Source organism: Triturus cristatus, chromosome 12, assembly GCF_964204655.1.
Source record: "Triturus cristatus chromosome 12, aTriCri1.1, whole genome shotgun sequence".
NCBI classification, from domain to species: domain Eukaryota; kingdom Metazoa; phylum Chordata; class Amphibia; order Caudata; family Salamandridae; genus Triturus; species Triturus cristatus.
The window spans coordinates 313,812,815-313,826,555 of record NC_140595.1 but is presented as its reverse complement, the minus strand read 5'-3'; the positions used below and the strand labels follow the sequence as shown (position 1 = coordinate 313,826,555).

Here is a 13,741-nt window from a genome sequence, read left to right as displayed (position 1 = left end):
CAAAAAGGAACAATTTCTGCACTTTGTTTCAATGAGAACAGATAATACAGCACACTAATCACTCAACAGTTTCTGTAAAAATAGTATGCAAGAATCTCTTATAATCAGGGCCACTGGAATTATGCAGTAAACAATGACCAATTTATGGCCCAGGATTGAGTAAATTATGCAGCAAGAAAAGGCAAATTATGAGGTGCAATGCGGCACATTTTGCTATAGTATTACTTAATTATTTTGCCACTTTTACACTGTTTGGGCATTGGTTGCACCTCTTAAGTACCAGTTTACCAATATAGCAATAAGCAACAAAAAGGTGACAAGTCAACCTGTGCAAAGGGCCTTCCATTGTGCAGCAACACATCTCTGCATTTTAGTAACCGTCTGAACTGTTTGAGCTAGAAACAATTTGTTTTGTTATAATATGCAGGTTATGCAGCAGATGATGGATTGTGTGGCAAATGTGCCAAATCTATAACTAAGTGAAGAACGCTGTGGCCGCATAATCGCCTAGTTCCAGTGGTCCTGGTTATAATTACATCTTTAAGTTGCACATAAATACTGACCATATGTCATCTATCATTCGATCAAAATAGGATATAAAGATCAATGTTAAACTAATTGAGAGTTCTTCAATATGTCCTTCTCTGGTTGGCAAGTAGTTATCCAATCCTTAGTAAATTAGGTTAAAATTACTACTGCCACAAAACGCACACAAATAAAGCATAAAGAAATGCTGTAGTGACATACGCCAAACCAGCAAGAGGTTTGGTAAAAGAAGAGAAAGGTTACATGCTGCCATATCAGGTAAATGGCAGATGTGTTTGCTGACAAGCCCACAATAAGGCACTCAAAACTGTTAGCATTTGCTTAAATTATCAGTGGAGACTGGCAAACATGAACTTTGTATGGTATATAAGAGTAGATTCAAAACTGTTCTCATGAGGAGGCCGGCCAAACTGCCGAAAGGAAAAAGCGGTTGCAATCTGCAATACTGACTGTGCACAGTAACTTGTACTGCTGAGAAAACCTGTTCTTTGCCTAGTCAGTAAAACAAATGAGCTAGTTTGATCTGTGAGCAACCTTTTCAGCAGCACAATGCAACTATCATTTCAATACCCAGGATGTAAAACACTACACAACGTTTGGTTTGATCCCAATACGTGAAAACAAAGATGACTAAAGAGAAATAACTTGAGCCTTATGTGTTATTTTGAAAGAGTGGCTGGGTTCCAGGAGATACTGTGAGGCACCAATATGAAAAACGCTCTAATCAGTGATATTTTTCAATCAATTGTACCAGTGAGAAATGCAGAATAGGATATGAGCCAAATGTAATGTATTTCACTTACAAAATAATCTGATGTCCTTCTGTGAAATACTTTCTGGAGGCTGCAATGAAAACACAAACAGTGCAATGAAACACACTTTGCATGTGCTAGCCACCATCCCCTTTGCTTGAGGCGAAAGCCTGGGTAGTTGAACTGTTTTACTTCAGCATATCCCCATTTACACTCCCACGGCATTGGAGGGGTTGGCCCAATAATTAAAATTTTATTAACATATCCAGGCTAACAATTCAGGAATGGCATCAGTTTTTTACTACGCCTTGGCCTAAACTGTGATATCATCTGCATATATCAGAACCAGCGGTATGCTACCCAAGTTCCGACTGCTGGCAGTTTCAGGTGGATCACAAAGAAATAGAGGAAACAAACTGAATTCATGAGCCGCACTGGTTCAATCAATTTACGTGAATGCATCTTAGTCCAGTATTTCCCGCTTTCTTTACGCTTTGTGGGAAGCTTTATTCAAAGGAATTTTTCTTTATCCACTTAAAGAGAAACGAGTCATGGCAGACAAAGTATATAGCAAAAACCAAAGGAAATGATGGACGGAGTGTTGAACATTGCAAGCACTCACCCCCAGTCAACTGATCTGGGTTTAATCCTTCACCGTTCTTTAGCCCACTCTGCCACCCCAGTTCAGACATGGCCATATGCAAATCAGTCTGACCCTGTGCCTCATGGGAACAGTCCAGCCCGAACTGCCAAGCCATGTCTTCCCTGGACCGGAAACAAGCTTCCTAGGACCGATTTCTGGCATTTCAGCCGTCTTCAGCCAGGCTTGCTTGAATCCAGTGGCAAAGTGAGCAAGGGACTCACGTCTGAGCATACCCTGCCAACTTATGGCGAACAAAGCAAAAACCAAAGGAAATGACCGTTCACCATTCACCGTTCTTTAGCTGGACTGTTCCCATGAAGCACAGGGTCAGACTGATTTGCATATGGCTATGTCTGAACTGGGGTGGCAGAGTGGGCTAAAGAACGGTGATGGATTAAACCCAGATCAGATGACTGGGGGTGAGTGCTTGCAATGTTCAACACTCCGTCCATCATTTCCTTTGGTTTTTGCTTTGTTCGCCATAAGTTGGCAGGGTATGCTCAGACGTGAGTCCCTTGCTCACTTTGCCACTGGATTCAAGCAAGCCTGGCTGAAGACGGCTGAAATGCCAGAAACCGGTCCTAGGAAGCTTGTTTACGGTCCAGGGAAGACATGGCTTGGCAGTTCGGGCTGGACTGTTCCCATGAGGCACAGGGTCAGACTGATTTGCATATGGCCATGTCTGAACTGGGGTGGCAGAGTGGGCTAAAGAACGGTGATGGATTAAACCCAGATCAGTTGACTGGGGGTGAGTGCTTGCAATGTTCAACACTCCGTCCATTATTTCCTTTGGTTTTTGCTGCAGACAAAGTATATAGCCACAGATCCAGTCTAGCTAACTTGCCATTCATACAGCAGAAGCAAAGTTGGCAGGCCTTCTAGAAAGGGCAATAGGCAATATATTTTCAATGGGTATTTTACAAATTATTCTCTTCTTAGTGAAAAACTCTGGTGCCTTATTCTTTTCCTTGACAAGCATTCTGCTACATGGACCTACCTCTGTTATCTAGGCAATTGATGGTCTCCCTACTGCCAGGCTTACTAACCCAAGTCTTAATATTTTAAATTTGTACTTCTCCTACAGTTATCCTCCTTAACAGTTTTTTCTAGAATATAAGATTGTTTTTCAAGCAATACACTAACTAATTACCACACAACCCTGAGTGAAACCCAGCGGCTCTAAAAATTAGCCTTAGCCGGAACTTATAAGATACAAACTTTTAATGAATGTATTGCTGTATAATGATTCATCAACCATAAAAGACAAACTAGTGATACACAGCAGATCTGTTTACAGTGCATGTGCTATATTCCCAGCAACCCCATCTGATAGAGACATCTAGCGGCAGATTCCTTAACTTAGAATATCCCCAGGCGTCAGACTGGATACGGAAAACTTTCCGCAGCAGCACCTCTGCGTGCCTGGGGCGGTGCCACACAGCTCCGCCCTGACGTCGTCCACGGACGTAACATCAGCGGAGCCATATAAGCCCCTCCCTGCGCGCTGACATCAGTTTTCTTCTTTTCCACGTCCCAACCCGGATCCTGGAAAACCAGCGGTTCCATAGGCCTGTTTTTCGGGCCTTCTCGACGCCTTTGGTGTCACGGAACAGTGTGCGATGCCTTCGTGCTTTCAAGCGTATGAGACCTGCATCCGGCAAATTTCTGTCACAGATCCGCACGCCATATGTATGTGGTGCCTGGGAGTGCACCACGACTCCGAAGAGTGCGACGCCTGTCGGCAGATGAAACCAAAGTCCTTAAGGGAGCAGCGTATGAAGCTGCTGGCCACCCGGATGTCCGGTCCTGTGCCTTCACGCCGCCGATCTCCCACTGGGGATCGGGCACGCTCACGGGATCGTTCCCGCAGATGTCGTTTGGAGACAGGTAAGCACAAGCATAAGTCACGGAGGTCGTCCTCCAGTAAACGTGGCGCTGGGGCCCGCTGCTCTCGGTCTTTGCCAGGCACAGGCGCCCAGTAGTCGTCTCCCCCATACCCACCCTTCCCGGTTGTCGGAGCGACAAGGACCCAAATGGGGGCCTATTCAGAGGCTCTCCAGTCTTTCTTTGGGTCACCCCCTCTCCCTGGTGCGCCTTCGGGTCCCACAGAGGAGGAAGGCACGCATGTCGGGTCTTCACTGGCGGATTCGTCCTGGCGCCGGCTGCGTGCATCGACTCCGGTTCCGGAGTCGATATGATGTCGACGGGACACGACCCGGATGGTCATCCCAGTTGTCCATCCAGCCCACCCGTCCAGTCGCCGCATAGCCCTGTGCGGCTTCCTGCGCGGACGTAGGCTGCTGCACCGAGTTCGATGCCCGTTCGACCTCTTTCCTCCCCGCAGGTGGTCGGGTCGCCGTCATCGAGTCCCCTCTGGAGGTTCTTTACATCAATGCAACGTCGTCACGGCGTCTGTCGACGCTGGTGCCGGTGCCTACGGCTCCTCTGTTACAGGAGGATGAGATCCCTCTTGGCTCACCGTGACCAGGGTCGTTTCGGTGCTCCTTGATACTGGTGCCTAGCATTCCATGGCCTTTGGATCAACCTCAGGCTCCACCACCTATACTGTCTAGTGGACGAGTTAGCCTCCAACTGTCCCCGACCAATGGTTTGTTGTCGCCCCCAGAATGGCGACAGAGGCTAGTGCGGCTTTCGCAAGGGCTGTTCGCAGGGTGACGGATATTCTTCGCTTGCAGCTCCCTGCACGTTCCCTGCCCTCTGATACTTTACTGGATCTCCTCCACATGGAGCCTTTGCTGCCCCTTGGTGGGTCTTTGTTTGACATCCTGCTTGGTACCTGGGCACGGCCCTCCTCTGGTGACCCTGTTGATCGGGCCGTTGCTCGCCGGCATCGCCCGGCCCCAGACGATCCTGTCTGCTTGAGCCTTCACCCTAGAGCTCAGGGTCTGGTTGTCCAGGCGGCTTTCGCTTTCCAGTCTTCTTCTGCTCTGCCGTTGCTACTTCCCACTAGGGAGTCTCGGTGGCTGGAGACATGTGGTTGCCACATTTTTGCCTCCGCCAGTGCGGGCATCTGTGCCTTAAACACGTCTTGCGTGTTTGTATGTGCTTTCCCTTTGGGACTTGGTTGAGCTCCTTCTTCCTGCTCTCCCAGAAGGGCCCCGGGCTGACTTGCATCGCCTTCTTCTTGATGGCCGGGGAATGGCAACATTTTCCCTTCGATCAGCCCTGGACGCTACTCTGTGGGCAGGGCAATGGCCCGGTCGGTAGCTTTGCGCCGCCATGCATGGCTTCACGATAGTCGTTTTTCCTGACAATGTTCGCGACGCTCTTCAGGATCTGCCATTCAATGGCGTGGACCTTTTTGACTGTCACACTGATTCAGAGGTCTCCTAACTCATGTCTGGTCTCCCGTGATTTTCTGGCCCTTGCGGCCTGGCTTTCTCCCTTGTGGCCTATCTTTTCTTGTGCATAGGCAGCGTTGCCTTGTTTGTTTTGGACCCTGGGTTCATGACGTAATGCCCAGATGGTCTAGGCGGCTACACCGCCGTGTTTGCCTTTGTTCAGTACAGCTGGTCAGCTGGTCCTGCCTTCCTTTCAGTCCTCTGACTGTGAGCTTGTCTCAAGAGGAACCCCCCTTGCCGGGGTTAAGGCTTACCCTATGTGGGGTATTTGCTGGCTATTGTATAGCTGCCTTTCTACAAGGAAGGCTTGGTACGCTCCTGTGGAGTCTTCCTCACAGATATTCTTCTGTGGATCAGTTTGTCCTCTCTTTCTGCTGCTGTTATGCGACCCACAAGTTGGCGTCGCTCTATTGCACTTTCAGTTAGGGTCTACGGTTGTCCGTAGTACTTCGAAGCATCGGTAGAGGTTCCCTACCGTGAGGCTTTTGCCTCGCCTGCCTTTCCCAGGGGTGTTTTTCAGCTTCGCTGTGCTCCTCTTTGTCCATGTTGGCTGCTCTTCTTTTTCCAGCCACTGTTCCCGTGGGACCCCTTGTTCAGTTCCGCGGCTGATGCCCTGCCAGGGCAGAGCCGCAGTGCGGCACACTTCTTCAGTGTTTGCGCGTAGTGTGGGTGCACCCTGGTATGTTCGCTATCATGGGGTGCCTGCGTTCTTTCTTCCGCTTCTGCGGTGACTGGTTCTACCCTCCACTCTCTGGGATGGGTAATGCTTTCTCGTACTTCAGCCCTCTATTGACTTGTCTATAGGCGGTGGCATCTTGGCCATGTGCGTCTATGCTGTACACTGCCTTGTGTTCTCATTTTCTGGGCACTCCCTAAACAGGAGTTTTTCCCCGTGCAGGTGTTTTCCACGCTTCTGCTTTGGGTTCCTGTTGTAACACTCTCAGGGGAAGTGTTCTCTTCAGGATATTTGCTTTCTTGGGTGGTCTTGTCTGTACATCCCTGGCCATTACGTTGGTCCTGGCTGTTTCCACTTTCGTGTCCTGCTCCATCTCCTCATCTGTCTAGCGGGGGATACTGGCTCCTTCCAGACGGGTAGCTGATGTCGCTTACGGATCTGGACATTGTCCTGTCCAACTCTGCTTAAACATGACTGTTGGTACTTATGGCGTACCTTTGTCTTGTTTCATGCAACACATTCTTTTTAGATGCGTATCTTTCTAAATGTATCTCTGCTCTTCTCACAGCGGGGTCACGCTGCGGTGTCCGTGGTCTTCGCCCCAGTCTGCTCATGGGGCGAGCTCTTGTGTGTGTGTGTCTGGCTTGCCGGAGGCCACTTTTTGCCGGTTGCCTACCTGGTGATGCGTCCTTCACATCTGGGCTGCTCACACTACCCTACAGGAAGATTTCCCTATTCTTGGTGTGGTTCTGCTGTCCACACTGTATGCTTATGTGTATTCCTGTCTTTCACATGAATACCAGTCTTTCTGTGGTCCTGTTCTGGGTGCTTCTGCTTGTTGTCGTTCGCCATCTCACATGTCTTTGTGAAGGAGCGACTGCGTACTGGAGTGTCTTGTGTTTCTGGTAATGCCGGCACTTTCTGGCCATGGGTCGGCATCCTGCCGATGCTGCCCCACGTATCTTAGCTGGTGCAGGTTCAACAGTGCTTTTTTCCACTGTTGTGCATACTCGACCGGTATGCGTTGACTCTGTCATACCGTTTTTTCCTCTCTCTGGGTCTTACTTCCTATCGACACATCGGACCCTAGGCTCAGTTCATCTTCTTTACGAAGCCATGAACTCACTTCCGCACCGGCATTTCTGGCTCTGTGCTTTCTTTCTCTCAACACTGGGGTTTTCGTGCAGTTCTTTGACGGCTTTTGGTGCCTTTGCCTCCCATTACTTTCCGCTCTTTTCAGAGCTTCGTGGTCTGGTGTTGGCTGCTCTGGCATTGCTGTCCCCACTGTGTTTCGCCACCTTGTTGATGGCTAAGTTCTCTCTGGAACTTGGTGGGGTTCAGTCGCAGACCCGCCTCCTCTACGGGTATGGCTTTGGTATCTCTGCTTAGTTAAGGAATCTGCAGCTAGATGTCGCTATCAGATGGACGAGTTACTTACCTTCGGTAACAATGTATCTGGTAGAGACACAGTGTAGCCGCAGATTCCTTAACGCCCACCCATCCTCCCCGTTCTGCGAGGACCTTTTCAGGTTGGGTTTCGGCATTCGCCTTCCTCCAGGTGGCTTAGTCTTTCTGCGGGGTGACATCTTCACTTTACTCCTCGACGGGATGCTTCATTCTGTTTTGCTTGCTCTACTCCACCCATTCTTGTGATTAGGCGGTATACTCATGTGTCATGTGTCCTTTTACATCCCTAAGCCCTGGGTCGTCCAGTGTGGGGTCTACTCATGTTCTCCCCCATCCTTTTTTTCTCAAACGCCTGGGGGTCTCTTACCTACCCTGCAGTCCATTGGTTTAAAGTCTATTGGCTCTGCCTCAGTCTATAGGTCTCTTACAGGGGATACGACGTCCCTTTCTGGTACCGACTTGTGGTGGATTGTCCCCTCCGGGGAGGGTTTAACCTTCGCTTTTGCAGGGATGATTCTCAAAGCGGTGCTCTGCTCTTTCCTTTCACTATTTTTCAGTATACAGTGCCTAGAACTGTCTTTTATGGTGCTGTTTTTTTTACCATTCAATTTATTTTCTTTTTTCACCCTTTTCGCACACTGTTCTCATACTTTCACAGTTTTTGGTGGTGGCGCCGCGTAGTGGCGCGGAAAAGTTTCTCCGACGAAAACTGACATCAGCGCGCCGGGAGGGGCTTCTATGGCTCTGCTGACGTCACGTCTGTGGACGACGTCAGGGCGGAGACGTGCGGCGCCGCCCCCCGCACGCAGAGGTGCTGCTGCGGAAAGTTTTCCGGATCCAGTCTGACGCCTGGGGATATTCTCAGTTAAGGAATCTGCGGCTAGACTGTGTCTCTACCAGATACATCGTTACCGAAGGTAAGTAACTCGTCTGTTCAGACCGGTGTCATGGTCTTAAGGTTAGGCATATAAATTCCCCATCTTCCTATTCATCATAGACAGTTGTCTCAGCCTCGAGGCACCCGTCTATACCATGAAGCCATTCTTCTAAAGTAGGTGTACTCTGAATATTCTATTTTATGGCTCACTCCTTCCTGTGGTGCTGCTTTTTAAATACCTGCATAGGATTCTGTCTAGTGTCAGACTTCTCTTCCTGTTGATGGGCATAAGCAACACTAGCACTTCAGACAACTTGCAGAATATATGTTTTTTTGAAGGAAGAGGTATGGCGCCTACTCCTGCATCTTCAGATCAAACATGCGAGATGACTTATCAGATATATCTAGAACAGGGTGGGGACAAAGATACAGAAGCAACAGGCGCTTTCAAAAGATATGGTCTGAGAGATGAGGACTGAGAATCAAGATATTGCAGAATGACTAATTACCAACTGCAGCACGTCCTCTTGAGACAAAGTTCTCCTCCGTGAGGGACATTAACCCTAAAAAGCATATGCCCACAAACCAGGGGTTGTGTTTATGAAAAACACAAATCTCAATGTCCCATATTCACTGGACAATTTTTCCTAATATATGGAGATCGCTGCTGCTATTCATTTAAGTCATGCCTTTCAGGGCGACTGCACAAAGGGAAAAAAACTGCAAACAGTTTCCATCAGCAGAAACACGTGGTTGTGCTATCTCTAAATGAGGCAGTGGAACCAAGAGTCGAGTGAAGGGGGCATTCACAGATTTCTAATGAATCTAAATAAACGCCCAAGTCTTAGGCTTCGTTATCAAGCATGGGCCAAATGATATGGTTACATTCGCCCAGAAACCCACAACTCGAGGAGACACACATTGCGTCTGAGTATGTACATTTTCCCTTCTCATCATAAGTCTATGTTTTATTAAATTATTAATGTCTTAGTACTTCTGCTATTTCAACCTTGGGAAGGTAGGAGAGATATGAGTGAAACTGTCAAGTAACATTTTCTGTTTGCGGCATCTGATGCAGCTCATTATAACTGTCTGCTTAGCTCCAAGAGGCTCACAGTGAGTGTATTTTGTGTTTAACAAATGGCCATAAAATAAATAAATTAATATGTTGTTGTTGCTTCATGTGCATTATGACTATAAAGAACTACACGCTCTTTCCCCTAAAGCATTATTGGCAATTACGTAAGAAGAAACCTTGTATTTGAAACCGTGACCAACTTGAGCGCTGTAAAGCAACACAATGTTTAGTGAATATGTGTACATAAGTCCATGTTCCTGACCTGCAAATGACAGTAAAAGCAATGTTTCCCTGGGATGACATGTTGTGGGGGCACAGTCTGCCCAGAGGAGTACGACTGGATCATCTTCAAGAAATCCATGTACGTTTTACAATATTCAATACTTGACTTTGAAACAGGCAAACAAAGATATGGTTGGGTAAATTTATAAAAACCTTTTGATTTGCAGACAGGCCTAATACGATCAATATAGTACATAAGAGTGAAAAGAAAGGGTAAGGCCCTACATACTGTGTTATGCTCTACAAAGATCTGGTTCAAGACTTGGCTATCCCAAAAAGTGTTAAGTTAACCTACGTGTAGGTTTCATTGCAGTTTTGAGGCTTAACTAGCTTCATATAGCAATAGACCACCCTAACATGAGCCATAATTACTAACACATGCATTTTTTCAATTATCTGCTTTCATATTAAAATCCCTCAGTGCTAAAACAATTCTGGACAGTATTACAAAATATATATGGAAATAACTGAATAAAGTTGCGGTGGGCCTAACAGTACAGTTAGTTAAAAAAGAAACAGAAAGAAGGAAGTCCAATACCTTTCCTAATGAGACTAATAGTCTGGCAACATAGGCACCAACATCTGCTGCATCTTTTTTAGCTCGATCTCTGTATCTGAAATGGCAAAACATTAACCTAGTTTACTGAATGAAGGACAGTTAGTTGATTAACTCACTTTGGAATGTGAGTGAATTCGGCAAGTCACTCAGATTCATCCTGGACACAATCTCACACTGAAGGAACGCCTCACCAAGAAAACCAGAAAGGCCGGTTACAAGCTCTATCTACTAAAAGTGAAATAATTTCTCTGCAATAATGACATTATAACTGCTGTTAAAGTCGTCATACTCTTGCAGATGGATGAGGCAATGTCCTGCTCCACATCTTCAGACTCTTGCCACACTGGGCCCCTTTATGGGTTTAATATCCTCCCACAGCATGCATCATCAAGGGCCTCAAGAATTATAACCACATCACCCACACTCCGGTGAAACTCCACTGGCTCTTCGTATAGTGAATTTACAGCACTACAACGCTGAGAACAGATGCTTGCAGGGTAACATTTTCCGTTCATAGATGTGCGGCTATAAATACACATGCTCTGCAAAACAGTTATCCCAAAAGTGGTGGCCAGTTGACAGCTGATGCAGATATTTGGAATAAAGTTCTTTCCAATGTCTGACCAACCATCGCCTGTAGGCGGGCTAGAATATCCACACAGGAGTATTTAATGAACATGTGTAGTGTTGTCCAGGTGGCAGCTTTGCAGATATCAGCTAGCAGGAGGCTATCCAGGATAGCCGTGGTGGCACCCTTTATGAGCGTGGACAGTGCTCTCGGATGCGGTAGAACGGGGAGTGTGTGCGCTTTACCTTGGTGTAGGAGGTCTTGACAATCCATTTCGCAATGCTCAATTTAAAGATGGGAGTCCCTTGTAAAGATTAGCAAAGGCTAAGAATAGTTGGTTTCTTTTATGATAGCACTTGGAGCCAGATGTACAAAGCATTTTTCCAGTCACAAACTGCCCGATTCTCAGAATGGGGCCGTTTACAAGCAGAAAAATGCTTTTTCAAAACGTACAAAATGCAGTTTGCAATTCGGTATTTAGAAGGGCCGTGTTTTGGGTGTCCCTTCCAAATACCAAATCGGCATGGTATGTATTACTGTTTGAGAGCGGGATTTAGTCACAAAACAGTTATACTCTACCACCATTTTAAAAGTGGTGGCAAACAATTCGCAAATGGTAAAGGGACCCCATTTGAGAATGGTGAACAAAATATTTTTAAGAGCAGGCAGTGTTCCCACGGACTACTGCCTACTCTTTTTTTGTTTTTTTAACCCATGCAGTTTTCCTTTAAGGAAAATGGCTGCATTTTAATAAATAAATTAAAAAAACATGATGGTCTGCTGACCGCAGCAGATCACCATCCCTGTGATGGCTGTGATTCCTAATGGGTCACACATTCCGAAATAAGAAAGGTGCGATGGCTGGGATAGTTAGCGCACTCTACCACATAAGTCTAGTAAAGTTCAAAGTCTTATTCGTTCAGTGTCCAAATATTTTCTGGTGCTCAGGAGAAGGAAGAGCCATCCATTCTTCCTCGACTGGAGAGGTCCAGGAATCAACAACAAAATACTCCAGGCACAGATAGGTAAAACTGAGGTTGTGGTTTCAATTGGTCTTTAACTTTCTTATAGTTATATGCGCCCCTTTCCCAACACGTTTCATCTCAGGCTGTTACTGTTACAGCAGACTGCATCAGGGATTAATATTCAGTCTCTTATGCCTATTCCTGAGTGGTGCAGGTGAAGCATTGCAAATAGAATCTCATGTCGTTCCAATTCTGTATATGGGGCTCTAGTTTTACACTGTGCATGGTATATTTAGTCACCTGTGGTTACAAAGCATCGTCTTCCATCTTGATCCCGCCAGCACACACAGCAGCAGCAGCAGAGAAGATGGAAGACTATGCAATGTATTTTTGGAATTGGTAGATAGAGGGAGTACAATTGTTTGACTTGTTAAAGCGCAGACACCCTTTGATGTCTATGGCTCCCTTCACAAGGAGTGCCTGAACTACTACTTCCAGAAATCGGCTGTGGTCTCAGCTGAGGATGTAGTGGTGGGGTTGGATGTTAGGGCATGGGGTGTGTAACTAAAGGCATTAAATGCGTCTTACCACCATGAGTACCCATTGATCGGAGGTGAGGTACTCCTAACTGGGGAGATAATTCCCTAGCCTTCCCACAACAGGTGTTGTGTGATAGAGGGAGGGGATGGGAAGAGTATGAGCATTGTCAATCCACTGTTTGCGAGTGGCTTTTACCACTGTTGGAGCTGCCTCTGCCTTGCTCTTGTTGTTGTCCCTATATCCGCCTCTCGTGTAACCCGTGCCTGTGAGGGAGATGGTCTTTGTGCTGTCTTTCTAAAAGCAGATTTCAGGATAGCAGCCTGGAAGTGACCCATGGACTTCTCTCAGTGTCTTTTTTAGGTCTCGCCTACTCAGCGCGTATACGCTGCATAGGAGAGAGACCTAATGCCATCGGAACAGCTTTGGGGGCAAAAACGTGCACGCGATGCATTCCTTGCAATGGCAATGCGGCACGTCTGGCGATTTCCTTGCGGGAGCGCGCGGCACCATATGGTGGCGCCATATGGTCGCACGCTCCCGCAAGGGAATCTCGTAGGCCCCCTCCCCTGCGCAAAAGTAAACAAGCATTGGCATAGCCAATAGGTCTCGCTTTTGGGACCTTATAAGAATGTTTACTTTTGCTATAATTGCGGCACGTAAAGCGCGGATGCCACGATTATAGCAAAAGTAAAGAAATAGATGTTTTTTTCTATTCCTTTACTTTTGCTATAATCGCGGCACCAGCGCTTTACGTGCTGCGATTATAGCAAAAGTAAATAAACTTATAAGGTCCCAAAAGCGAGACCTATTGGCTATGCCAATGCTTGTTTAACTCTTGCCAACATCTCTTCCATTAGAGGGCCAAAGAGATGCTTCCCAACATATGGAAAATTGATAAGATGCTGTTGCACCTCTGGCCTCAAACCTGATGTGGAGCCACACATGGTACCACATACAAGGGTGCTAATGTTCTTGCCTCGTGAAGCGGAATCTGCCGAGTCTAGAAGGCCACAGATATATTCTTTTGAGATTACCTATCCCTTGGCCACTAGCCCCCTCTTTCTAGGGGTTTCTGGGAGGTGATTTATCAGCTACTCCCGCTACTCTCAATAAGATACATCACAGCGAAATAGTACACCCCTAGAGTTGGCAATGTACTGATAGATGGCGGCCCCCACCACTACATGCTTGCCAGCCACGTCAATACACTTGCTCTCTTCACCTGGTAATGGGGCATTACCTGTTACTTGTGCTAAGGTGCATTTTGTGCTCTACATACCACTAGAGATTCTCAGGGGAGGGAATAGGCTGACCACAAATGTAGAGGGGGGTCAGAAGGTTGGACCTTATACTTTTTGTCTACCCTTGACGTTACAACTGTAGCCTTTACAAGCACTTTAAAGTCACTCTTCAACATGCACATTAGCATAGGGAGAACCTGCATTGTCCTTTTGGTTTTCGAAAGGGTTTCTACCAGGAAATTATT

General features: G+C 46.9%; 1 protein-coding gene across 1 annotated transcript in view; it reads right to left on the bottom strand.

Annotated features, from left to right (window-relative positions):
* NAE1 (NEDD8 activating enzyme E1 subunit 1) overlaps nt 1-13,741 on the bottom strand; it is a 161,598-nt gene that overhangs the window by 96,712 nt on the left and 51,145 nt on the right. Inside the window, exons 14-15 of the mRNA XM_085639586.1 lie at nt 10,162-10,237; nt 1,350-1,389 (exon numbers count right to left, since the gene is read on the bottom strand). Of these exons, the coding sequence (XP_085495712.1) occupies nt 1,350-1,389; nt 10,162-10,237 (116 nt within the window). The remainder of the gene's footprint in view (nt 1-1,349; nt 1,390-10,161; nt 10,238-13,741) is intronic.